Source organism: Caretta caretta, chromosome 14, assembly GCF_965140235.1.
Source record: "Caretta caretta isolate rCarCar2 chromosome 14, rCarCar1.hap1, whole genome shotgun sequence".
Lineage (NCBI taxonomy): Eukaryota > Metazoa > Chordata > Testudines > Cheloniidae > Caretta > Caretta caretta.
Window position 1 is genome coordinate 29020578 of NC_134219.1, and position 24633 is coordinate 29045210.

Sequence of the window (24633 nt, forward strand, 5' to 3'; positions counted from 1 at the left end):
CAGGAATCAGCTCCTAGCCAGGGCCATTGCTGGGGTGCAGGAATAATGTACTAGCAACAGGGCATCTGGCTGGGCTGCTGCCTTGTGTCCTAGTAGTGGTCCCCGTGGACAGGTCCATGCAGAGTGCACTGTCATGACCCTCTCAGCAGGGGGACCTCAGAGGTCCAGATCCCTGCTGGGTTATCTTTATGGTAACCACCTGCTGGGCTCTGTGCTGTTTGCTCCTGCTGGCACCACAATACAAGGTGAGCTCAGGCCGAGCAAAAAGGGAGCAGCTGGAAATGACAGCAGAGGTACAGGCAGGGCTTCCAAGGAGAGGCCCAGGAGCTGGGATCTGAGGTGGGGGAAAAAAAACAGGGGAGAGGAAGGAGGTTGCAGCTGCCAAGGCAGGCGGTGGAGGAGAAGTGTTTGAGCCCCTGGGCTGGGAGGGAAGGCAGGCTGCTGAGATTCCCAGGCAAGCACTGGCAGCACATGAGGTAGAAAGGCAGAGAGGAGCTGGGTGTGCATCCCAGAGGCGATGTCGCTGCAGCCCAGGCCCCTCTCTCAAATCAGCGTGAATGGCAGGGTCTCTCAGTGAAAAACAAAACACAGAGGATTCCAGACAGCGTCTGTATGTGCAGGTTTTATTTACCAAAATAGAAATAAAGAGGTGCAACAGAGAGATAGTTCAGGGAGAGGGAATAACTAGCTCAGATGGGGTGAAACGTTACCTGAAATGGGCAACGGGCATCAAAGAATCAATCCCATTCCCCAGTGAGCAGAGTGGCCTCACAGCGGGACCCCTCACTGAGCCCTACTCCACTTGTTTAGGAAGGACAAAGATCTGGACTGTCAGTGACCCATACTAGTCACTCTAATTTTAGACATTCTGAAGAATTGGAATAAATTACTGTTAAATACCCCAATGATTTCCCCAGAGATAAGTCACACATTCCTTTCCCAACACCCACTCATCCACTTCTTGTTGCAAACCCCAAATACACATAGGAAATGACTGGTCTCTAATTTCTGTCGAAGATGCCCAGTGAGGAACCCCCCCCCCCCCCCCGCCCTGTAATTCTTGAGTTACCAGGGTGCTCTGAGGTCATTTTAACCCAACATCAGAAATTGACCCTTAGGGGCTGCGACTCTGCACTGACCGACTGAAGTGCCCGAGTGCTGGTCTCAGAGCTGCTGGTGGCGGCTCACGGGGCAGGAAGTTCATTGCAGACAGTAACCATGATCCTGGTACACAAAACCTTGTTCCTTTCCTTCGAGCTGGTGTTCCTCTTTGCAGCAATGAGCTCTGGCCAACTAGTGCAGAGTTGTCCAGTCTCAGCACTTGATCACTTGCTAATTCAGTCACCTGCAACCCGTTCCCTGCCCATTCTTCCTCTCGTAGTCCCCCGAACATTTGATCTCCCTGGTTTTCTCCCAAAGTCTGCAAGGGAAGGGCCTCTGGGGCATCCACCCCACATGAACGCCAGTAAGTGGGGGAGGCGCAGCCTACGTCCCAGAGGATGGTGCAGAGACAGGTCTCTGCCCTGAGAAAGGTGGCTTAGCTCAAGAAATTGGTTACTGGAAAGGTATTTGAGTCCAGGGAGATGAGTGTCTAGGGGAGTTGGGTTCTTCTTTCCCTGATCACCACCTGGCTGGCAAGTGGCAGAGGGGCCTGGCAGCACAGCAATGAGGAAAAACTGATTGGGGCTTCTCCGCTGCCTGTGGTTTGCTACAGGAGGCAGAGCCAGAGATTCACTGAGCAGCCTGGAGGCACCTGCAGCTGCCCCCTGATCCCAGCAATAGGCAGCTGGATACTCAAGGAATTGGGAAATGCAGCATTCACTCCACCCCAGCCAGGTAATTTACAGCGTCTGTCCATCAGGTGGAGTTTCTGGTGTCTAATAAGGTGTGGGCTCTGATTGAAGCTTTTCTCGCATTCATCGCACTTGTATGGTCTCTCTCCCGTGTGGATCCGCTCATGTACAACCAGGTGCGAGCTCCGACCGAAACCTTTCCCGCAGTCGGGGCATTTAAAGGGTCTCTCCCCTGTGTGGGTTCTCTGGTGTCTAATGAGGTGCGAGATGCAACTGAAGATTTTCCCGCAGTCTATGCATATTTTCTGCGTCTCTCCGGTCTGCTGAACTGTGGTTTTGTTGCTGTCTCTGGAACCACCCTCATGGGAAGTGGATTTACTTTGTCCCTTCCCTGAGTCCTTTTCCTTTTGCCTCTTTGATCCATTCTGACTCCCACCAATTTCTCCCTGTGCAGGAACATTTCCTGCGGATCCTCCCAATACCTTCCCACACAATTTCACTTGCGCAGGCCCTTCCTGCTGAGGATTCTCCTCCTCATTCTTACACGACATCTCGTCACCTGCTGGGATAAGGAGAGAATCCAGACCGGAGTCAGTCCCTGTGCCGGGGGAAAGCAAAACTCAGAAACAAACCAAAATAGCTATTGGGGAAATTGAAATATTAGGGTCCAAATCCCCCTAAACCCTTCCCCCGCTAAGGGAAGAGTGAACCGACTCCACTCTCATATCCCAGGTGAACACTCCAGGGGAAGGAACTACTGCCAGGTGTCAGTTAGAAGGGTGGGAATGACAGCGGACAACTTGCTGGCTAGCCTCCTGATCTGGTTCATAATGAGGCAAAACTGGAGAAGTTCAGAGGGCCTAAGTGGGAATCCCAGCTGTTTCCTTCGCAGATGGACAGTTTACATGTCAGTTGAACCAAATCCTCACCTGTGCAGGCACCTCTCCGGATCCCCCTTTCCTCCGAGCCCTGGAGATCTGGGACCCATGTCTCTTCCCCTTGTTCCAGCTGACAGATCAAGTCAGGTCTGGACATCAGAAATCCTGCTCCAGGGAAAATTAACCTTGTAAGAGGAGGGTTAATTACACATTTGGGTAACAAAGGTTCAAATGTAACGTTCTAGCGCAGTTAAAACAGTATAATTCCAGAGCCATCTTTTCAAAGCCGCAGGACACTGCTAACAAATACAGTCTAATATTCAGAGGAGGTTCCTTTTTAATACCCCACCAACCAGGAATCCCCTCTAGGGTCTCCCTCCACTGCTACCCAGCCTTCCCCCATATCCATATGGGCTGGGGAAGCGTAATTAACAGACTTTTGGGCTCCTGCAAACCATGATTGGTTATTGCAATTATTCTGAGCCATGAGCAATTAGTGAGGGACCCGAATTGAAAGGGTGCAGGGCTCTAACAGAGCATGTCCGGCCGCCAGCCCCACCTCTTGTACCAAAGCGCCCCTCACAGCCTGCAATCATGGCTCTATGGCACAAGGGGGGGGCACCCAAGATTATGTATTGCTGTAAACAAAGCCAGCGAGAGACTCCTCAAAAGAGGTTCCTAAAAGACAAGAGAGGGCAGCTCTGTGTCCCAGAGAGCAGAGACTCCACCCACGATCCCCTTCTCACTGACAGTGAGGGCCCTGGGGAGAGTCAGAGGGAAGATGGGACCAGTGTGCACAAGCGAGCAGGATTCAGTGCCTTAAGGGGTGGGAGGGAGCAGCGGTGTCACTGAATGCAGCAGTTCCGGGGTAAGAAGAGGTCAGGCAAGAACGCTGGAGTAGGTAGGGAACCTGGTGAGTCAGAAGGAGTATTAAAATCCGGCAGGGTGCGGAGAAGGCCTGGGAGTTAGTGTGCACTGTAATTATAGCTGCTAAATCCTCGGTTAATGACTTGGATTGCTGTAGTACCTAGAGACCTCAGCAAGGCCCAGGGCCCCTTTATGCTTGGCACTGCACAGACAAAGACAGTCCTGCCCTAGAGAATGTAAAGTCCAGGTAGAAAGGGAGCTGTGGGGCTGATCCCACTGAAATCTAAGGGACCGGGAAGAACTGTGAGCAGAGGTCAATTCAGGCAATGCAAAGTTCAAATTTCAACACGCCTAGGAGACAGGAATCCTTACCCAGTGAGGTCACGTTCTCATAGTTCTCCTGCATGACATCCCTGTAGAGGGCTCGCTGACCCAGGTCCAGCAGAGCCCATTCCCCCTCAGAGAAATACACAGCCACCTCCTCGAAGGTCACCGGCATCTGTATCAACAACAAGAGTTCCCCGCTCACAACCTGCTGCCCCAGCCAGAGTCCCACCAGCTCAGTCACAGGTAGAGCTGGAAAAATCCACCTCGGCCCCAGAGAGCAGAGCCCTTTCCCTGCCAAGCGAGAGGCACAGCTGCAGAATTAAAGCTCTCGTTTCAGAGGGAAGCGAAGCTCCCAGCCTGTCCGGCTGAGAGGAGGATTATGAAGGGGGGTCAGATGCTGCCGTGTTTCCGCCCAGGAGACAGCCGGCTTTGGCCCCTCTGTGCTGCTCAGAGCTTCCCTAGTAGCAGCAGAAAGCTAAAGAGAACTTTGTTCGTTGCAGAGTTGTTCTGCAGAGCCTGAGAAACTCACTAGCATCATTTGAATTTCTACCTGTGCCTGCTACTGGTCCAATAGATCAGATTTCTATCTGTGCCTGCTATTGCAACCCGCTGGGCCAATACATTAGATACACTCCTCTGGCAGCTGGCCCTCAAAAATGCAATAGGCTACTGCCCTCAAAAGCTAATGGAGTTACTTTAGCTCAAGCGGCAGAGATCTGCATGTGGTGTGGGAGTTTACCGGGTCCACCACACAGACACACACCGTAGCAAGAGACGGATATGAAAATGGAATTAAAACCTTGCTCAAGGAGCCACACAAGCACCGTGGCATACATGGGAACATCCGGCACTGCCCTCACCAGTGCAACAGGGTTCCCGAAAACAGACAGGGCTTCAGAGAGCCAGGGCATCATGACGATGAATGCTCTTCCCAGCCAGTCTGGAAGATAAGAAATGATTTGGCCTGTGTCCCCAGATGCTGCTGTGCTGCTTTTCCCAGTCTGCCGACAGGCAGCTCCAGAGTAATTGCTGCTGGCCAGTTCCAGGCTGCCCTTCAGAGCTGTGAGCATCTGAGAAACGCATCAGAAACGCTCTGCTGTTGCTGCTGCCCACTGTGAAACTCCAAGCAGGAGCAGAAGCTACACGAGAGTTATTCATGGGGGAGGGGGGGAGGGAGAAACACCCCAGAACTGAAAGGGAAGGGATTGGATAGCAGAGTTCCCCATGCAGACTGCTTCAGACCTCATCGTGTGGCTACTAGACAAGAGACAGATCCTGGAAATGGAGCCCATGAGTACTGTCCATGGACAGCTTCCCAGGAGGAATTCCAGCAGCTGAACATCGGAAGAAGGGTTGGTTGCCCCCTTTCCTCTTTGTATCAACCTCTGGCTAGGAAGCTCAGGGCTGTGGCTAGCAGGAGTCAGATACGTTCTTCAGTGCCTGGACACGCAGCTTGATTCCTGGTCCACAGACGGGGGAATTCCCCCTATTCTCTAGAGTCCCAGCAGGTTTGTCACACTCTATCCCCACCTCCCACTCCCAGCTCCTGTGTATGCCCTGCTCCCTCCCCATCCAGCACAAACCCTGCAGCAGCTCCCTGAAAAATCCCCTACCTGAATACGCTGTGCTAAAGCCATTTCGTTTCTGGGATGACGTGGCTGGACTGGACGGATGTTATTCTGCAGCCTGCCAGGGAGAGAGGTGATTGGGGAGGCGTCAGAGTGGGTTTTAGTCCACTTCACACCTTGACTCCCCCCAGGTTTGTCTCCTGCACACAGAGGTTCTGACTCTGCAAAGCTGGGAAAGTCCATAGTCACTTTATTACAGCACAGACCCAGCCCCTCCTAGCAGGACTGAGACATCTTTAAACCTCCCAGTATCCAAGTCTGTGAACCAAATGCTAGAAATGAGCCGAATCAAAGGAGATGCTTGTTTTGGAGGATTCCTGAGGGCACCATGTTCCCTCAGCAGGCAGGGGGCACAGGCAGAGGCAAGAACTGCTTTTTCCTCTCTCCTTGTCCCCAGGAAAGTCAGTCTGCCCAGGGGTGCTGCAGTGAATGGAGCTGGGCAGGTTTGGGAGCTGGGAGTCTCCCTCTCCATTTATTCCTCCTGCTGCCCCTTCCCATCACGCCCCCCCCACCCCCCCACAGAGCTCAGATTTTACACCCAGCTGGAAACGTTGCCATTATGCCCATGGTTTTTGCTTCTCTTTCAAAACACCATGCCAAGGAAGGCGTGAATTCTGGCCTGTGAGTTCTTGCAACAATTTCTGGTTTTTTAGCCTTGCAAAACTGCCAGCCTGGACGAAGGCAAGGGACAGATGGGGAGGCAGCTTTTGAAGGATGAAAGGGAAATCTTACAGAAATTGCATCCTATGGTTTCCAAAAATATCCAATCTTGATTTAAAAATTAGTAATTTTTTCCACTGGTTAATAATCCTCAGTGTTAAACCATTGCACCTTATTTCTTGTCTGCATTTGGCTTCAACTTCCAGACAGAACTTGTTTATGCCTTTGTTCACCAGAATGAAGAGCCCTCCTGTATCACATTTCTGTTGTCCACGTAGGTACCTATAGACTATGAGTAAGACACCCCTTAAACTTCCCTTTGCAAAGCAAAATCGACCCCAGAAGCTCACTCTGTCCCTGTACAGCTTGTTTTCCAGTCCTTTAATCATTGTCTGAACACAATAGTATGCAGCAATGGTCGTGCCACAGCCAAATACAGAGGAAACATAACTTCCCTATTCTTCCTGGATATTCCCGTTTGTGCATCCAAGGATCACATCAGCCCTTTTGGCCACAGCTTTGCCCTGGGAGCTCAGGTTCAGCTGATTATCCACCAGTCCCACAAGTCTTTTTTCAGAGTCCCTGCTTCCCACGAGACAGCACACCGTCCTGCAAGTGTGGCCTACATTAAGGCTTGATTCGAACGATTTATTTACACTAATAAAATGCTGTTGGGAAGGGTGATGTACTCACAGTATGGCCCGTTTTGGATGAAATCTGAAAGGCCTCTCTCTTCCCAGAAAAAGATTTTTTTTAAAAAAAGATCACATATCATGAGAGCATCAAATAGAGACCTAGTTAATGAAACAGTGGTGTTGTAGCTGTGTCGGTCCCAGGATAGTAGAGAGACAAGGTGGGGGAGGGAATATCTTTTATTGGACCAACTTCTGTTGGGGAGAGAGATAAGCTTTCGGGGCTCACGCAGAGCTCTGCTCCAGGTCTGGGAAACTTACTCACAGCTAAATACAAGATAGAGCTAGGGTGACCAGACAGCAAGGGTGACAAATCAGGATGGGGGTTTGGGGTAATAGGCGTCTATATAAGACAAGGCCCCAAATATTGGGACTGTCCCTATAAAATTGGGAGCTCAGGTCACCCTAGATAGAGTAGGCTGTTCTGTACGTAGTTCTGTGTATATCTGTATAGGTGTTAACTACTTACATGAAACAATCCCTTCCACCTTGTATTTAGCTGTGATGCTCTGAGTTCATTCCCAACCCTGAAGAAGAGCTTCTGGTGATCCCGAAAGCTTGTCTCTCTCTCTCTCACCCCCGCCTTGGCTGCACAAATATTTCTCCAGGAGCCTCTTGTCCCACAGACATCTAGAGCCCGTGAGAGTCACTTTGCGCAGATGACAAATGCGGGGGGGGGGGGGGTTTCGGGGGCCCTGAGCCTTCCCAGGGATCTAACCCATTCGTTACAGGGAAGGGGATTGGTGTGGAAATGTTCATACGAACACACCCAGGCCAAGTCACTTTAGGCCTGACACGTTTGACGCAGCGAACCTATCCCTCTCTGCACTGGGATTCTGGGGAGATTTACCCACCCCTGCGGAGAGAAGTGGCCCCTCCTGGCTTGTCTAAGGGGCTAGATTATTAAAATACAGAACCCCCAAGGCTCCCCCTCTCCCTGGTATTTCTCTCACCCAGCAGCTTCCCAGGGGCTGCGAGATCTGAGCCTCCCTGGGCTGTTTGCGCAGAGTCACTTTCCTGCCCGGCCCCAGCCCTTTCCCCGGGTCTCTCCCCTCACCTGCAGGCTCCGGCTCCGGGGCTGGTGTCGGCGGAGGCCGGGGCTGCCCCAGGGGCTGGTTCCAGCCCCCGCAGAAAGTCCGCCCGGCTGGGCCCAGAGCGGCGTTAATGCAGGGCTCTCCTCGCACAGAGCCCTTTGCAGCAGTTGCTCAGCCCCGGCTCCCAGTCACAACAAGGGAAGGAAGCAGCAGCAACAACTGACCTAGGAAGTTCAGCAGAGACAGAAAGCAAGAAATTGAGTCCAGCTTCCCCTCTTTTAACCGTGGGCCCTCTGGTGGTAGCAACAAACAAAACGAACCAGAGCGAGAGGTGTCAAGCCTCCAGCATTGCCCTGGAGTCTCCCCTCAGGACCTGAAGAGTCATCATTCAGTAAAGATTATGTCATGTGATTAAACCTCCTGGAATAGTCCAAACAAAAGGGCAGCCCTAAACAAGACAGAGACAGGCACAGAACTGGTCTACACACAGAAATCGCACTGACTTAACTCTAGACAAGGGAAATTAGAGGGGAAATTAAAGCCAGTTAGCTACAGGTGTGAATTTAAAGCACATTAAACCCCTTTATGACTGGTCATTCACAGAGAAGGATGCTATATTTACTTCTTGTGCAGACAAGTTCTACATTGATTTCCAAATAGGTTTAGGCCAGGGCTTGTCTCTATGGGGAAGCTTTGCATAGATTCATCCATTACATGGCCAGGAGGGACAATTGTGCTTACCTATTCCCACCTCCTCTATAACACAAGCCATAGAACTTCCTTGAATTAATTCCTGCTTGAACTAGTTCATATGGTTCCCAAAAATATCCAATCTTGATTTAAAAATTAGTAACTTTTTCCACTGGTTAATAATCCTTAGTGTTAAACAATTGCACCTTATTTCTTGTCTGCATTTGGCTTCAACTTCCAAACATTAGAACTTGCTTATGCCTTTGTTCGCCAGAATGAAGAACCCTCCTGTATCACATTTCTGTTGTCCACGTAGGTACCTATAGACTATAAGCAAGACACCCCTTAACCTTCCCTTTGCAAAGTAAAATCGACCCCAGGAGCTCACTCTGTCCCTGTAGTTTGTTTTCCAGTCCTTTAATCATTGTCTGAACACAATAGTGTGCAGCAATGGTCATGCCACAGCCAAATATAGAGGTAACATAACCTCCCTATTCTTCCTGGATATTCCCATTTATGCATCCAATGATCACATTAGCTCTTTTGCCCACAGCATTGCCCTGGGAACACAGGTTCAGCTGTTTGTCCACCAGTCCCACAAGTCTTTTTTCAGAGTTCCTGCTTTCCACGAGACAGCGCCCCATCCTGCAAGTGTGGCCTACAGTTTTTGGTTCTAGATTCATAACTCTGCATTTGGCCATATTAAACCATAAATTGTTTGCTTGTGCCCAGCTCACCAAGTGACTCAGACTGCTCTCTGTCAGCAACCTGTCCTCTTCGTGATTCCCTCCCACCCTTTGCAATCTGCAAACTTTATGGGTGATACTTTTTGGTTTTCTTCCAGCTTGCTGATGAAAATGTGAAGTAGGTAGGGCCAAGAGCTGATCCCTTCAGGGTCCCCCTATACACACACCTGCTCACTGATGGTTTCCCATTTACAATTCTGAAACCTGTCCGTTAGCCAGTTTTTAATTCATTTGTTTTGTGTCATATAGTTTTGTTTTAATCATTCCAGTTTCTATTGCAAAGTAAGCCTGGGTGTGAATTTAATGGATGATTGCTATTTCACAAGCAATGGTCTCAAGTTGCAGTGGGGGAGGTCTAGGATGGATATTAAGAAACACTATTTCACTAGGAGGGTGGTGAAGCACTGGAATGGGTTACCGAGGGAGGTGGTGGAATCTCCGTCCTTAGAGGTTTTTAAGGCCTGGCTTGACAAAGCCCTGGCTGGGATGATTTAGTTGGTGTTTGTCCTGCTTCGAGCAGGGGGTTGGACTAGATGACCTCTTGAGGTATCTTCCAACCCTACTATTCTATGATTAACTCCCCATGTGGTTAACAATGAAATTGTCAACACAGAGAGCTATTACAGAGTAACTATTCCCCACTGTTTCACCCATGAACAAGCCCTTAGTTTATATTAGTGCAACCCCCTTTGTAATCTGTAGCAATTTAGCTGTGTGTAAACTAAGCCAGAGAGAAATATGATGCAGGGCTCCCAGCAGCCTTTCTTTGGCTAGGTTCTCATGTCCCTTTTATTGTCAGGATTCTCCAGACAACCCCCATCCCATTGGACTCCCACCTCCAGGAAGCTCCTTATATCCATCCCCTCCCACCACAATCCCAGGACAGCTGGGTTCTCAAGGTTCCCATTAAGGAGCTGTCAGCCTGGCTGGCAGGCAGGCAGGTCCTGCATGGGGAGATTTTCTCATCATGTTTCTGGGCGTGCCCAAGACTAGTGTAGATCCAGAGCTGGAGAAGTGTGAGATGAGAGATGTGGCTGGGGGGGAAAGGGTAGAGCTCTTTCCCCTTGAGATTAAGTTAGAGGGACAGTGGAACAGCTGGGAATAGAACCTAGGAGTCCTGCCTCCCAGTCACCCCCTGGCGGCCTGAGAATGAAGTTATTTGTCTCCCATCCAGGCTGAGAAGTGGTTTCCTCAGCTAGGGCCTGACTGACTGAATGTCACATACACCCTGCAAGGATCCTCAAGGATATGCCCCTTTGGCCCCCTGAAAAATCCCTGGCCAGTCCCTTCACACACAGTAAGTAGGCAGCTGCCTTTGCAGTTCCCAAGTGTAGACCATACAGCACTGGAGTGGAACTGGCAGGAGGCACTCAAGGGCTGGGGGCCTGCAGTGAGTACCTCGGGGTCTCTGCCCTGCTTAGTCTTGCCGCAACACTGTCACAAGGGAACAAAGAGCAGTAGGATGTGAAAACTGGGGTACAAACAGGACCAAGAACTGGAATTTGAGGTTAGGGGAAGGGAAGGCAGTGAGAAGAGGCTGCAGCAGTCAAGGTAGGAAGTGGCAAAGGTGTGGAGGAGTATTTTAGGCCCAGAAGTGTGTGTGTGTGGAGGGGGGGAGAGGTTGGGGTGGTCTGAGAGGTGGGGGAAGCATAGGCACGATGAAAGAAAAGCCAGCACGTGAGAGGAGAAGAGGAGCTGGGTGTCACTGTAATGAGAGCAGCAGAGTATACAAGTGGAGAGGAGGAATGGGGGGGGGGGGAATAGATGGCAAACAGTTTCTAAATACGCAAATTTTATGCACCCCAAGAGGCATGACGAAACGTGATCTCAGGACTGTTCTGGGAGAGGGAACAAAGGGTTCACCTGAAAGAGGCTCCGTACAGCAAAGAAACAATAACCTCATTTACCACATCCCATCACCAGCATGTTCTCACAGCCACAGCTTCTCTGCAGCCTAGTCAGCAAAAGCTGTAGTCCTCCAAGAGGACAATGAGAAGTTCTGACCGGCAGGGAGTATGACCAACAGCCATTCTGAAAATAGATATTCAGAGGAATCAGAATAATTGTTCTTATTGAAATAACTTATATTTATTTCAGAGGAAATACCTAAGCCAAAGTCCTCCCCTCCCACCCTCTGCAGATTTCATTTGTTGCAAATCCAAAGTACACCCAGAGAAGGACTTTAAAGTTGATCTCCAATTTCTCTGGAAGATTCCCAGTTAGGTAGAGCCCCAGGTTATTCATAAGTTACCCTTTTAGTTCATTGTGCTCTGATGTGGTCTCAACTGAACATCAGAAACAGCAAACTGGTCAGGGCTTCAACTCTGAATTCGGAGAGAAGAGTCTATTTGACAGCTTCAGGGGTTGTCCGATCACTGCAGACTAACTGCAGTCCCTGTGCTGCCTGGCACAAAGTACCTTCCCTTGTGCTCTTCATGCCGCCCACAGTTTCTCTCTGCAATAAAGAGCTATAACCAACTAGCGTAGAGTGTTTTCCAGTCTCAGCCCCTTATCATTGGCCGATTCAAATCCCTCTGCCCACCTACTATCTTCCTTTTGCTCAAAAACATTGTTTCCTCTACACTTCATCCCTCTTATCACTTGGAAGTGATAGCGGAGGAGAATGACCTGGGTGTATTGGTTGATCACAGAATGACTATGACCCATCAATGTGACATGGAAAAGGCTAATGCAGTCCTAGGATGCCCCACGTGAGGTATTTCCAGTAGAGACAGGAAAGTGTTTGTACCCTTATACAAGACACTGGCGAGACTTCATCTGGAATTCTGTGTGCTATTCTGGTTTCCCATGTTTAAGAAAGATGAATTCAAACTGGACCAGGTGCAGACAAGGGCAGCTAGGATGATCTGAGGAATGGAAAACCTACCTTATAAGAAGAGATTCAGAGAGCATGGCTTGTTTAGCCTAACCCAATGAAGGCTGAGGGGAGATATGATTGCTTTCTATAAATACATCAGAGGGCTAAACACCAGGGAGGGAGAGGAGTTATTTAAGTTAAGCACCAATGTGGACAGAAGAACAAATAGATATAAACTGGCCATCAACAAATTTAGGCTTGAAATTAGATGAAGGCTTCTAACCACCAGAGGAGTGAAGTTCTCAAACAGCCTTCCAAGTGGGGGCAAAAACCTTACTGGCTTCAAGACTGAGCTTGATAAGTTTATGGAGGGGATGCCTACAATGGTGCATCACTGATCTGTGACTGCTAGCAGCAAACATCTCCAACAGCCAGTGATAGGACACTAGATGGGGAGGACGGACTTATTTCAGAGAATTCTTCCCCAGGTGTCTGGCTGGTGGGTCTTGCCCACATGCTCAGGGTCAAACTGACTGCCCTATTTAGAGTCAGAAAGGAATTTCCCCCTGGGATCAGATTGGCAGAGACCCTGCAAGGGCTTTGCCTTCCTCTGCAGCATGGGGCATGGGTCACTTGCAGATTTAAACTCATGTAAATGGTGGATTCTCTGTAACTTGAAGGATTGAAGAATGATTTGAGGACTGCAGTAACTCAGCCAGAGGTTAGGGGACTGTTAGAGGGGTGGTTCTGTGGCCTGCAATATTCAGGAGGTCAGACTAAGTGATCATGATGGTCCCTTCTGACCTTAAATCCCCAGCATTTGATCTCCCTGGTTTCCTCCCAAAGTCTGCAAGGGAAAGGCCTCTGGGACACCCACCCCACCCCACCAGAAATAGCTCCAATAAGGGAGAGGGGGCAGCCTAAGACCCAGTAGAGGGTGTAGAGACAGGTCTCTGGTGTGAGAAAGGTGGCTTAGTTCAAGGAATTGGTTAGTAGAAAGGGATTTGAGTCCAGGGAGAGGAGTTGCTAGGGGAGCTGGGTTCTTCTTTCCTCTACCCGCACCTGGCTGGCAGTGCAGCAATGAGGAAAAACTGATCGGGGCTTCTCCACAGCCTGGGGTTTACTACTGGAGGCAGAGCCAGAGATTCACTGAGCAGACCAGAGGCACCTGCAACTGCCCCCTGACCCCAGAAAGAGGTAGCTGGATACTCAAGGAATTGGGAAATACGGTATTTGCTCTAGCCAACAGAGGGAATTTAGAGAGTTTCTTCTTCCTATGGCGTCTCTGATGTCCAACGAGGCGCGTGCTGCTATTGAAGCTTTTCTCACATTCATCGCACTTGAAGGGTCTCTGGCCCGTGTGGATCCTCTCATGTACAATCAGGTGCGAGCTCTGACCGAAGCTTTTCCCACAGACAGGGCATTCATAGGGTCTCTCCCCCGTGTGGGTTCTCTGGTGTCTAGTGAGGTGTGAGTTGCAGCTGAAGATTTTCCCGCAGTACTGGCATATTTTCGGTGTCTCTCCGGGCTGCTGGACTGTGGTTTTGTGAACGTCTCTGGAACCACCCTCATGGGGAGTGGATTTGCTCTGTCCCTTCCCTGCATGGTTTTCCTTCTTCCCCTTTGATCCAAGCTGACTCCCACCAGCTTCTCCCTGTGCAGGAGCATCCACTGTGGATCCTCCCAGTAGCATTCCATGCAACTCCACTTGTTTATGAGCTTTCTGCAGGGAATTCTCCTCCTCATTCTCACTCACCATCCAGTCACCTGCTGGAACAGGGAGAGAATCCAGACAGGAGTCATTTCCAATGCCAAGGAAAGGGTGAAACAAGCCTAAATAGCTGCTGGGAAATTGAAATATTATGGTGCAAATCTCACTAAACCCATCCCCTGATGAGATGGAAAAATGGGACCAATTCTGCATTCGCATCCCATCAGAACATTCAGCTGAGAGTGAGCAACTGCCAGGTGTCAGGATGGGTGGGAAGCCATGCGATATGTATCCTCATGGCAGACAACACCTGCTGGGCACAGCCTTGACCTGGGTGAGATAAGGGAAAACTGGGGAAGCTCCTGGCCTCTGTTGGAGTCCCAGCTTTTTCTTGCCAGATGGATGCTTTATAGGTCAGTTTAAGCAAATCCTCACCTATGCGGGCACCTTTTAGGATCCTGCTTTCCTCAGAGTCCTGGAGATCTGGGACCCAAGGCTCTTCCCCTTGTTCCAGCTGTGAGATCATGTCAGGTTTGGAAATCAGAAATCCTGCTCCAGGGAAGATAGGTGAATTATCATTGTGGGTAACAAAGATTCAAATGTACATTCTAGCCCATTCAAAACAGTAAAATCCTTCTGATGGTCCTTCCAAGCCACAGGACACCCAGTGGACCCACCCACTGGACACCTCCTCCATTAGCAATCTCTGCTTTGAGCAAATACAGCCAAATCTCAGAAAGAGGGGGTTCCTATTTAATAATCTACCAACCAGGACAGAATCCCTTCCAGAGTTTCCCTCCACTATAACCTGCCTGACTCCTTATGGGCTGTGGACAAATCATGGGCCTTGCAGGGTATTGCAAACTAATGGGGGGAGGTGGGGGAGAGAGTTCCAAAGGTGGAGGGTTCCAACAGAGAATACTCTGCCAGCAGCTCTCTCTTGTACCAAAGGAGCTCCAGTTTAGGCACCCCACTGCCTGCAGTCCTGGCTCTATATCCCAGGGAGAGCAGTCTCTCTTAGGGAGGCAGGTCCCTGGACATCTCTGCTCGGATCAAGTCTTCAAGCCAGACATGCATCAAAAGAGGTTCACAAAATGCCGAGAAGGCAGCTTTATGTCTTGGAAAGAGGAGATTCCAGCCACAGGGGAAGGCAGCCTGTAGCCACTTTTGACTGACAGAGATAGGCTCAGAGATAGTGAGAAAGTCCTAGGGAAGTCAGGACCAAGGCGCATGAGCTAGTGGGATTCAGCACAGTAAGGAAGAGAAGGGAGCGGAATGCAGCCGTTCAGGGGGATTAGATGTCAGAAAAAGCACATTCATGGAATTCAGATCTCCAGTGAGTGCAGGGGCAGTGGGAGGCAGTTCTGGAGAAAGCTGGGGCATTAGTCTGCTCCCCGATGACAGCTTCTAAATATTAAGGTCTTGCAGCAGCAAGACCGTAGTTAAGGTTGCATCAGAATTTTCTGTTTGACAGGGTCTGTACCTCAGTGTCGCATCTTTATTGTAAGCATGCCATAGGGAGTTTGAACAATTAATGTATGGAACCATCTCCACTGTGTATTTTGTATTTTCATGTTGGAGGTGGAGTGGGGTGAAGTGAATGACATTTGGGAAAACTGGAACACCAGAAAAGCCCGTTCCTCCCCCCAGTGCACATTTGCTGCCCAAGTCACTAGGGTCCTGGTTGTCATGAGAGTAGCTGTCGTGGCAAACTGTGTTACCTCTGATGACCATAACTTCATTACAAAGAAGGGTCCCAGGAGGAGCTGTAATGAAAGCACACTGGCTCTGGATGAGTTCCCGCCATGACACTTGGGGTAAGTTACACTGTTTCTTTCCAAAGGGTAATTGTTTGTTACTCTCCTCAACAACAGAGTTACATGAAAGTAAGATACAAAAATTACAGCTTTTTTCCCCCAATGTACATTGTTCACATCAATGGTTCTCAACCTCTGTGGCTCTCTATGAGTTACGTGGGCCACATCCACACTATATATATATATATATACACACACACACACACACACCTGTATAGCCCTGAGGATGGCACATGGTCTACAGCTGTGTGCTGACTGGGCCGCAGGTTGAAAACCACTAGCTTACATGCTTCTTACCAACTGGGGGCTATGGCTTTCTGAATAGTTACCTCTTAATTTCCTACTTTCTTACAGAGAGGGGTTCCTACTCAGTTTTCTGTTTTTGTTTTGAGGTAAGTCATTTAGAAGTTGCAGTAAAACAAAATACTGAGTATGGTTTAATTTAGTTACTTTCAATATATTGCTCCACATGGCACTGAGTGATGAAACATGGAGCTCCACAAAGGTAATGCCAATACCTTGAAGGCAATAAATGTGTACGTTCATTATAATTTAAATTGCACATAAGTAGGCTTGGCCGAATTTGATTTTTTTTTTTTTAAATAATTTCAGAGGATAATATCACTGTTTATTTTTAAGCATATATTTTTCAATTTTTATCAATTTAAATTTCCACAGTTGCCAGAAATTGTGTGGGCAACAGACAAATAATGACAGTAAATACAGAGATTCAAAAAGTTAAAGCTGTATACCTGCTAAAACAAATGGTGTGTCAAAATACGAGACTTTCAGGGTTTGCAAGCAGCCTTTTTCTTACTTTGCCTATCTCCTATTGATTTTTTTTTTTTTTTTTTTTGGTCAGTTTGCGTGCACAGGGAAAACAACATTTGCCAGCATTTACTGGTAAAAATCTCATCCTTCCAAGCCTACACTTTAAAAAAATAGAAAGAAAATCTTAAACTAAGTCTATGTATTTTTTTAATTTTCTTAACATTAGTGAAGGTTGCTCACATCAATAAATTAAAGCATAACAATTTAGGAAATACAAAAATTAAGGATTAAAAGAATCAAAAAAGTTGTGAAGTCAAGCACTCAAGTCAGAAAGTGCCAAGAATGAGCAATGCCCATGCAACCTTAATTTGCCCCCCTTGTGCATGTGCATTATGATAATATAGGATCACGTAACTAAAGACTAACTTATTTATTTACCAAGGCCCCCTGGTTCATTTGATGCACAGGCCAGTTCTGCTCTGGGAATGAATCTCAGGTTTTGTAGGGAAGGAGTGTTGTCTGCCTCATTTACTGCAGAAGCTAGAAGATTTGACGTGAATGAGGCAGGGGATGGCAGAAGAGAATGGATGGTTTTGTGATTAGGGTAGTCAAATGCCACCTGAAGATGTGGAGTTCTATCCCTACTCCTGCCACAAAGTTTGTGTGTTGCTGGGCAAGTCACTTTCAAATCTTTTCACTTTTGCATGTTAAAGGCTGTACCATAATGCACATGCACAACGGGCCTGCATTAAGTGGCCCGAATGAACATTGCCCATGCATTTCCTAACATCAGAGCATTTGACTTTGCAACTTTTTGATCCCTAACTTTGTATTGCCTAATCATTTAGTTAACTGATGGAAACAACCTGAACTAACACTGTGCCAAGTTATTTGTGATGTTGTATTGTGGTAAAGTTCCGGAGCCCCAGGTCAGAGAGGAAGGCCCCTTTGCCACAAGCACTGTACAGGCTAAAACCACTGCCCCTGCCCTATAAAATTTAAAGCCTAGGCGGAAAAGGAGAGTCCCTTAGGAGGGGCTGGCTGAAAGATCCAGAGGTTAAGTAAACCCATGCAGGAAAACTGGAGGAAAGCGAACAAGGCTATTCAAGGTCAGACAGGGCTGCAGGAAAGAAAGAATGAGTTCCCACAGCCTGTGATGGGGGAGGTGCTTCTGGCATGTGCAGCATGGGAGCAGGTGTTGGGCCCCTGCATGGAGCCATTGGCTGAACCCTGCTCACTCACTAGGGCTGGAGCAGCTTGTTAGCTCCCTCCTGGATATAAGGGAAGTGGGAGTGGCCTCTGGGGAGAGAGAACTGTGGGGCAGGGGGTCCTGGAGGGAAGCACTGGGAGTGGCCAAACTCTGCGGGAAAGCTCAGGCTAAGGTTTCTGTGTTAAAAATAAAGCCAAACCCAGGAAAGGTGGGATAGGTGAGCTCAGATGCTGGGCTCAGACTCTGCTGAGGTCAGTTTGGGACTCAACCTGTCCACACTGCCAAAAGGATTAAAGGGACCTAGGAGGGATTTTGTGTCAAGTTACTGGGGGAAAGATGCCCTAGTGGGGGAGGAAATTGATACCACAAATGGTCTAGAGGCTGAACTGCTTTAAAGAAATTTGTCTCCAACCAGAGAAATTGAGATGGGGAGCATGAAGAATTGATGAGAAAGGAAGAACCTGGAGAAATTCTGTGGCAAGATGATGCAGTGGGAGGGGGAAAACAGTCTCAGCAGGGGCGGAAGCCCCATCCCTCCAGACATTTAGAACTTAGGCCTGGACGCTGAAATCGATACAACCCTGCCTTTCTCCAAGGTGGAGGGACAGGATGAGACCCAAGGAGGCTTTTCAATCTTCAATCCCCATTAACTCACAGAAGAGTGTGTACGGGACACTCCCCCTCACATGGGTTCTGGGGCTGATCGCACTGACACCTAAGGAACTAGAGAAGATGCCTGAGCAGAAGCCAGCCTGGGTGCTTCAGAGAGACCCCCTCAACCCCCAAGCTTCTGACACCTGAGGGGACGGGAATCCTTACCCAGCAAGGTCACGTTCTCATAGTTCTCCTGCATGACATCCGCATAGAAGGCTCGCTGACTGGAGTCCAGCAGAGCCCATTCCTCCTCAGTGAAATACACAGCCACATCCTCAAAGGTCACCGGCATCTATATCAACAACAACAATCCCCTATTTAAAACTTGCTGTCTCAGCAACAACCCCAACTCAGTCACAGGCAGGGCTCCAGAGAGCAGGACACTTTCCCTGGCAAGCAAGGGGCATTTCTGTAGAATTAAAGCTCTCCATCACAAAGGACAAGAAGTTCCTGGCCTGTCTGGCTCAGAGGAGGATTTCAAATGGGGCCCGGATGCTGCCGCATTTTCTCCCAATAGACAGGCAGTTTTGGCCCCTCTGTGCTGCTCAGAGCTTCCCCGGTAGCAACAGAACAAAACCTCATCCGTTTCAGAGTCGTTCTACAGAGCCTGGGAGCAGCTAAGAAACTCACCAGCGACACATGAATTTCTGTTTGTTCCTGCTATTCTGTTCAATACATGAGATACACCCTTCTAGTGGCTGGTCTGCAAGAAGGTAATAGTCTACTACTGCCACTACTTAGTGGCTGACCCATGAGAAGATAGCAGACTATTACTGCCCCAGCAAACGGCATTACTTCTTTAGCTCAAGTGGTAGAAGTCCACGCTGTGGTTTACCAAACCCACACGCATCCTAGCGAAAGGTGGACCTGAAAGTAGCTTAAGAACGTAAGAACGGCCATACTGGGTCAGACCAAAGGTCCATCTAGCCCAGTATCCTGTCTTCCAACAGTGGCCAATGCCAGGTGCCCCAGAGGGAATGAACAGAACAGGTAATCATCCAGTGATCCATCCCTTGTCGCCCATTCCCACCTTCTGGCAAACAGAGGCTAGGGACACTTGAAAGCATGGTTTTGCACCCCTGCCCATCCTGGCTAATAGACATTGATAGTCCTATCCTCCATGAACTTATCTAGTTCTTTTTTTAACCCTGTTATAGTCTTGGCCTTCACAACATCCTCTGGCAAAGAGTTCCACAGACTGACTGTGCGTGGTGTGAAAAAAATACTTTCTTTTATTTGTTTTAAACCTGCTGCCTATTAATTTCATTTGGTGACCCCTAGTTTTTGTGTTATGAGGCGTAAATAACACTTCCTTATTTACTTTCTCCACACCAATCATGATTTTAGAGACTTCTATCATATCCCCCCTTAGTCATCTCTTTTCCAAGCTTAAAAGTCCCAGTCTTATTAATCTCTCCTTATACTTGTTGCCCTTTTCTGAACCTTTTCCAACTCCAATTAATCTTTTTTGAGATGGGGCAACCATATCTGCACACAGTATTCAAGATGTGGAACTACCATGGATTTATATAGAGGCAATATGATATTTTCTGACTCATCATCTACCCCTTTCTTAATGATTCCCAACATTCTGTTCGCTTTTTTTTGACTGCCACTGCAGATTGAGTGGATATTTTCAGAGAACTATCCACAGTGACTCCAAGATCTCTTTCTTGAGTGGTAAGAGCTAATTTAGACCCCATCATTGTATATGTATAGTTGGGATTATGTTTTCCAATGTGCATTACTCTGCATTTATCAATATATTTAGTGTAATTAAAAATCTTGTTAAAGCCCATTCAAGCCCACACTGTGTGGAGCTGGAGCTTCCAATATTGCTCTCCCAGTGCAGCTGATCTTCTAGCACAGAGAAAGGTTTCAGAGAACCAGGAATTTTTCCCTGGGCAGCGGCACAAATTTTTGCAGCACTCCAAGAGCTTAAAAAAAATTAATGCTCTTCCCAACCAGTCCGGAGGATAAAAAATGATTCAGACTTCTCCCTAAGGCTGCCTTCCCCAGTCTGCCAAGAGGCAGCCACCTCTGCTGGTCAATTCCAGGCTGCTCTTCAGAGCTCTGTGGGCATTTGTGAAACTGACCAGAAGCTCTCTCTCTCCTGCTGCTGCCCACTGTGAAACTCAGCAGTAGCAGAGGCTTCAGGGGAGTTATTAATTGAGGGCGGGGGCAACTGGAACCTCGTGGGGAGTAGGGTAACAGAGTTCCCCACACAGACTGCTTCAGACCTTATTACATGGCAACTAGATAGACACACAGACAGGAGATGGAGCCCCTAAATACAGTCCATGGACAGCATCCCAGTAAGAATTCCAGCAACCTCAGTGGCTTAATGTGGGGAGGTGGGATCTCTTATCTGGTCTCATTGGTGCTCCCCCTCATCAGCCTGCTGGCTAGTCACCTCAGGGCTGTGACTAGCAGGAGTCAGATACATTTTTCAGTGCCAGGTCAAGTGACTTGTTTCCTGTTCCACAGATGGGCAGAATAGAAGTTCCCCCTCCGTTTTATGAAGTGCCAGCAGGTTTTTCACACCCTGTCCCCACCTCCTACTCCCTCCCTCTGTGTATTTCCTGCCCTGCCCTCCCCTCTCCAGGGCAAACCCTTCAGCAGCTCCCTGGAAATCCCCTACCTCAGTGAGCAGTGCTGCATCCTGCACCAGCTGTGCGGAAGCCATTTCCCTGCCCTGTCTCCCAGCAGAGGGGGACGATCTGCAGCGAACGTGGACGTGATTCTGCAGCCTGTCAGGGTGAGAAGGGCGATGGGGCAGGTTCCAGAAGGGGTGTTAGTCCATTTCACACCCCAATTCCTCCCAGGCTCTTTCCCTGCAGACACACACTCTGGACTCTGCAATGTTGGGAAAAGGGTCACTTCACTACAGGGCAGACCTGGCCCCTCCCACAGGACTAAACCCACCAGGACATTTGCAAACCCTCCCAGTTACACAAAAAAAAATAAATAAATAAAATCTCTGAAGCAAACTCTAGAAAAGAGCAGAATCAAAGGAGCCGTTTTGGGGGATCCCCCAACACTGTCCCCAGGGCAGGACATTCCCCCAGCAGCCCGAAGACCAGGCAGAGGCAGGAACTGGCTTTTCCTTTCTCTGCTGCTCAGCGGAAGTTATGTTTCCTCCAAACCCAGAAATCCCTGCAGTTTCAAGACAGTGAGCAGATGTGAACCAAATCCTGAAGAGATTTTGTAACAACATTTGAGGAGTTGTGATTAAAGCAAAGGAGTGCTAGGTGGATGGAGGACCTAGAGGATTCTTAAAATTTCTATACCCCCTCACAGGATAGAAAGTCACCACCTTCCTACTTCACAGACATTCCTGGGGGGGAAGCAACACCCACAGAGGATGCTTACACAGAGTTTTTGGGACTGCATGGCGTGAAAGCATCCCTGGGAACCAAAGAGAAGTTGTGATAATTGAGCCTACAAATTTACCCTAATTGTGGGCTTACCTGTAAAAAATGAGTGAAAGTTAATGAACCATGACAGTAACCAATAACAAATATTAATGGGAAAAGGTGCAAAGGGGAGACAGACAGACGGACTGCATTAGTCCAAACAAAACGGCCTCCTGATATTACTCAAGGACTGTGTTAAGATCATGCCTGGTAAACAAGAAAAGTGAGAGACCAGAAATAAATGAACCAAAATTGGTGTGTTGAAAACCAGGCCCACCCAGTGGATAAAATAGCGAGAGGATGGGCTAGTCTAGCCATCATTCCCTTTGGGGGTCCGTAAAAGAAAAGGCTTTGTTGGGGAGAAGTGCAAGCACAACAATGGCTGTGTGAAAGAAGAGGAAAGAGCAAGCTACACCATCGTGTCTCCTGGGATCCACCATTACACCCCTGGGCCATCACCATGAGTCTAAGAGATGTCCTGACCTGGCCAGATGACACAGGTTCTGCCTAAATCCCAAACCTTTCCCCCTCCCTCAGCAAAAGATTTTTTTAAGCTAAGAAGATATGAGTGTATTGGAGAAACAAACACAAATATCCCCCCAAAACCTGAATGTTCAGGAGCCACTCACTAGAGCCAAGTAGATTACAAAAATGCAAAGGTCCCCAATCCTTCCCACAGATCCATGTGGGTCTTTTCAGGGGCTGTCACGATATTCACGAGAAAGGGGGTCACGTGGAAACAGTCACACAAAGGCACCAAGTGGCTTAAGATCCGGCACATCTGATGGATCAAACACATTCTAGTCAGAATTTTAATAAGGGGGAGACTTTCCCCATCACCATGGAGTTCGAAGGGACCCCTCAGTAAAGAATAAATCCAGTACTCGTCCCTCTCTGTTTCCTCCCTCCCTGTGCAGAGATGATGCAATCAGATTTCACACACTTTTCCACCCCTATTTTTTACCCCTTTCCTTCCTGACAATTCTACCCCCAATAGAGAAAAAAAATAGAGACATTTAGGACCCTGTTCATACCCCCCCCCCATTATTACCCCTAGAGTGGGGCCACAGCTGAAGGCAGCAGCTCAATTGCTGTTAACTCAGCTCCCAGCCCTCCAGGCAGTAACAAGGGGGCAGATTCCCAGGGGCTCCAAGATCTGAGCCTCCCTGAGCCGTTTGTGCAGAGTCACTTTCCTGCCCGACCCCAGCCCTTTCCCCGGGTCTCTCCCCTCACCTGCAGGCTCAGGGGCTGGTGGCGGCTGAGCCCGGGGCTGGTTCCAGCCCCCGCAGAAAGTCCCCACCCGGGCTGGGCTTGTATAGAGCGCGCTGGGGAGCACCAACGGCACAGCCCGGGCTCCCCCCGGCTTACAATGGAGGCTGAGCAGCAGCGTCTGACCCAGGAAGTTCACCAGTCAGCAAACAAGACAGGGATGTTTCCCTGCCTGCACCCATATGCAGCAATAAGCAGAGCCCTCTTGCGGTAGCAACCAGTGAAATGAATAAACTAGAGATAACAAGGAGTCCGGTGGCACTTTAAAGACTTTATTTGGGCATAAGCTTTCGTGGGTAAAAACCCCACTTCTTCAGATGTTTTTACCCACGAAAGCTTATGCCCAAATAAATCTGTGAGTCTTTAAGGTACCACCAGACTCCTTGTTGTTTTTGTGGATACAGACTAACAGGGTACCCCTGATCCTAGAGATAGCCCGTCCCAGGGCTGGTCTACCCCCAGAAATTGCACTGGTTTTAATTGAGGGGTCATCTGCATGGGAAATCAGGCCAGATTAACTAAAGTTGTGAAGGTAAAGCACATTAAACCCCTGTGTGAATGCTGATTCCCTCCTTCACTTCCCATGCAGCCCTCTCCTTAATCTGTTTTCAAATCAATTTAGTTTATATCAGTGAATCCCGTTCGGTGGACACTCCTACATTGGGCTGGTGACAAATGGGATTTGGGCTTCCTGGGGCCACGTCCAGTGGTGAGCTGGAGTCCTTTCGCACCAGTTCGCTAGAACCGGTTGTTAAATTTACAAAAAGAAAAGGAGGACTTGTGGCACCTTAGAGACTAACCAATTTATTTGAGCATGAGCTTTCGTGAGCTACAGCTCACTTCATCGGATGCTCACGAAAGCTCATGCTCAAATAAATTGGTTAGTCTCTAAGGTGCCACAAGTCCTTTTCTTTTTGCGAATACAGACTAACACGGCTGTTACTCTGAAACTTGTTAAATTTAGAAGCCCTTTTAGAACCAGTTGTTCTGCGAGGGACAACCGGTTCTAAAAGGGCTTCTAAATTTAACCAGCTCAAAGTGACGCCTTAGGCGCGGACTCCAGCTGGAGCACCCAAGGGGAAAATTTGGTGGGTGCAGAACACCCACCGGCAGCTCCCCACCCCACCCCCGGCCCCAGCCCCAGCTCACCTCTGCTCCACCTCTGCCTCCTCCCCTGAACGCGCCGCCCTGCCCTGCTTCTCCGCCCCCCTGAGAAGCAAGTGAGGGCTTCACGCTCAGGCCCAGGGAGGCGGAGGGGAGCTGGGGCCGGGGTGGGGGGGAGGCATGAGGAGGAACCGCTCCTTGCCCCAGCTCACCTCCGCCACCCTCAGTCTGAGCTGGAAGCCGCTGCCTGCTTCTCAGCCCTCCAGGCTTCCCGCTGAACAGCTGATTCACGGGAAGCCAGGGGCCTGGAGAAGCAGAGCGGGGCGGTGCGTTCAGGGGAGAAGGCGGAGGCGAGCTGGGGGTGGGGCGGGGAGCTGCCGGTGGGTGCTCTGCACCCACCAAATTTTCCCCTTGGGTGCTCCAGCCTAGGAGGCAGAGGGACCTGCTAGATGCTTCCTGGGAGCTGCCCTAGGTAAGCACCGCCGGGGCTCCCCACCTTGCCCCCCGGCAGGTGCCTCTGGCTCTTAGGGGTGGGGTGGGCACCCCTA

The 24633-nt window shown here is 49.2% G+C and overlaps 1 protein-coding gene across 1 annotated transcript; it reads right to left on the reverse strand.

The window, feature by feature from the left end:
* Positions 1-602: 602 nt before the first annotated feature.
* Positions 603-23120, reverse strand: LOC125621499 (uncharacterized). Its single transcript, XM_075119684.1, has 12 exons — positions 22946-23120; positions 22342-22493; positions 20938-21152; positions 18462-18588; positions 14280-14393; positions 13258-13903; positions 7903-7957; positions 6325-6608; positions 5479-5551; positions 3911-4037; positions 2723-2836; positions 603-2391 (listed from the first exon to the last, which is right to left on the reverse strand). The coding sequence occupies exons 3-12, from the start codon at positions 20980-20982 to the stop codon at positions 1709-1711; spliced, it is 2268 nt and encodes a 755-aa protein (XP_074975785.1). The 5' UTR covers positions 20983-21152; positions 22342-22493; positions 22946-23120; the 3' UTR covers positions 603-1708.
* Positions 23121-24633: the final 1513 nt, after the last annotated feature.

Bases quoted from the DNA above. Each gene is read 5' to 3' on its own strand.
- LOC125621499 (XM_075119684.1), bottom strand. From the start codon at position 20,982: ATGGCTTCCGCACAGCTGGTGCAGGATGCAGCACTGCTCACTGAG. The intron at 13,904-14,279 runs GTGAGGATTTGC...TCCCTGTTCCAG, and splicing joins CCTAAAAGGTGCCCGCATAG to CAGGTGACTGGATGGTGAGT. The intron at 2,392-2,722 runs GTGAGGATTTGG...CCCCCGGCACAG, and splicing joins CCGGAGAGGTGCCTGCACAG to GGACTGACTCCGGTCTGGAT.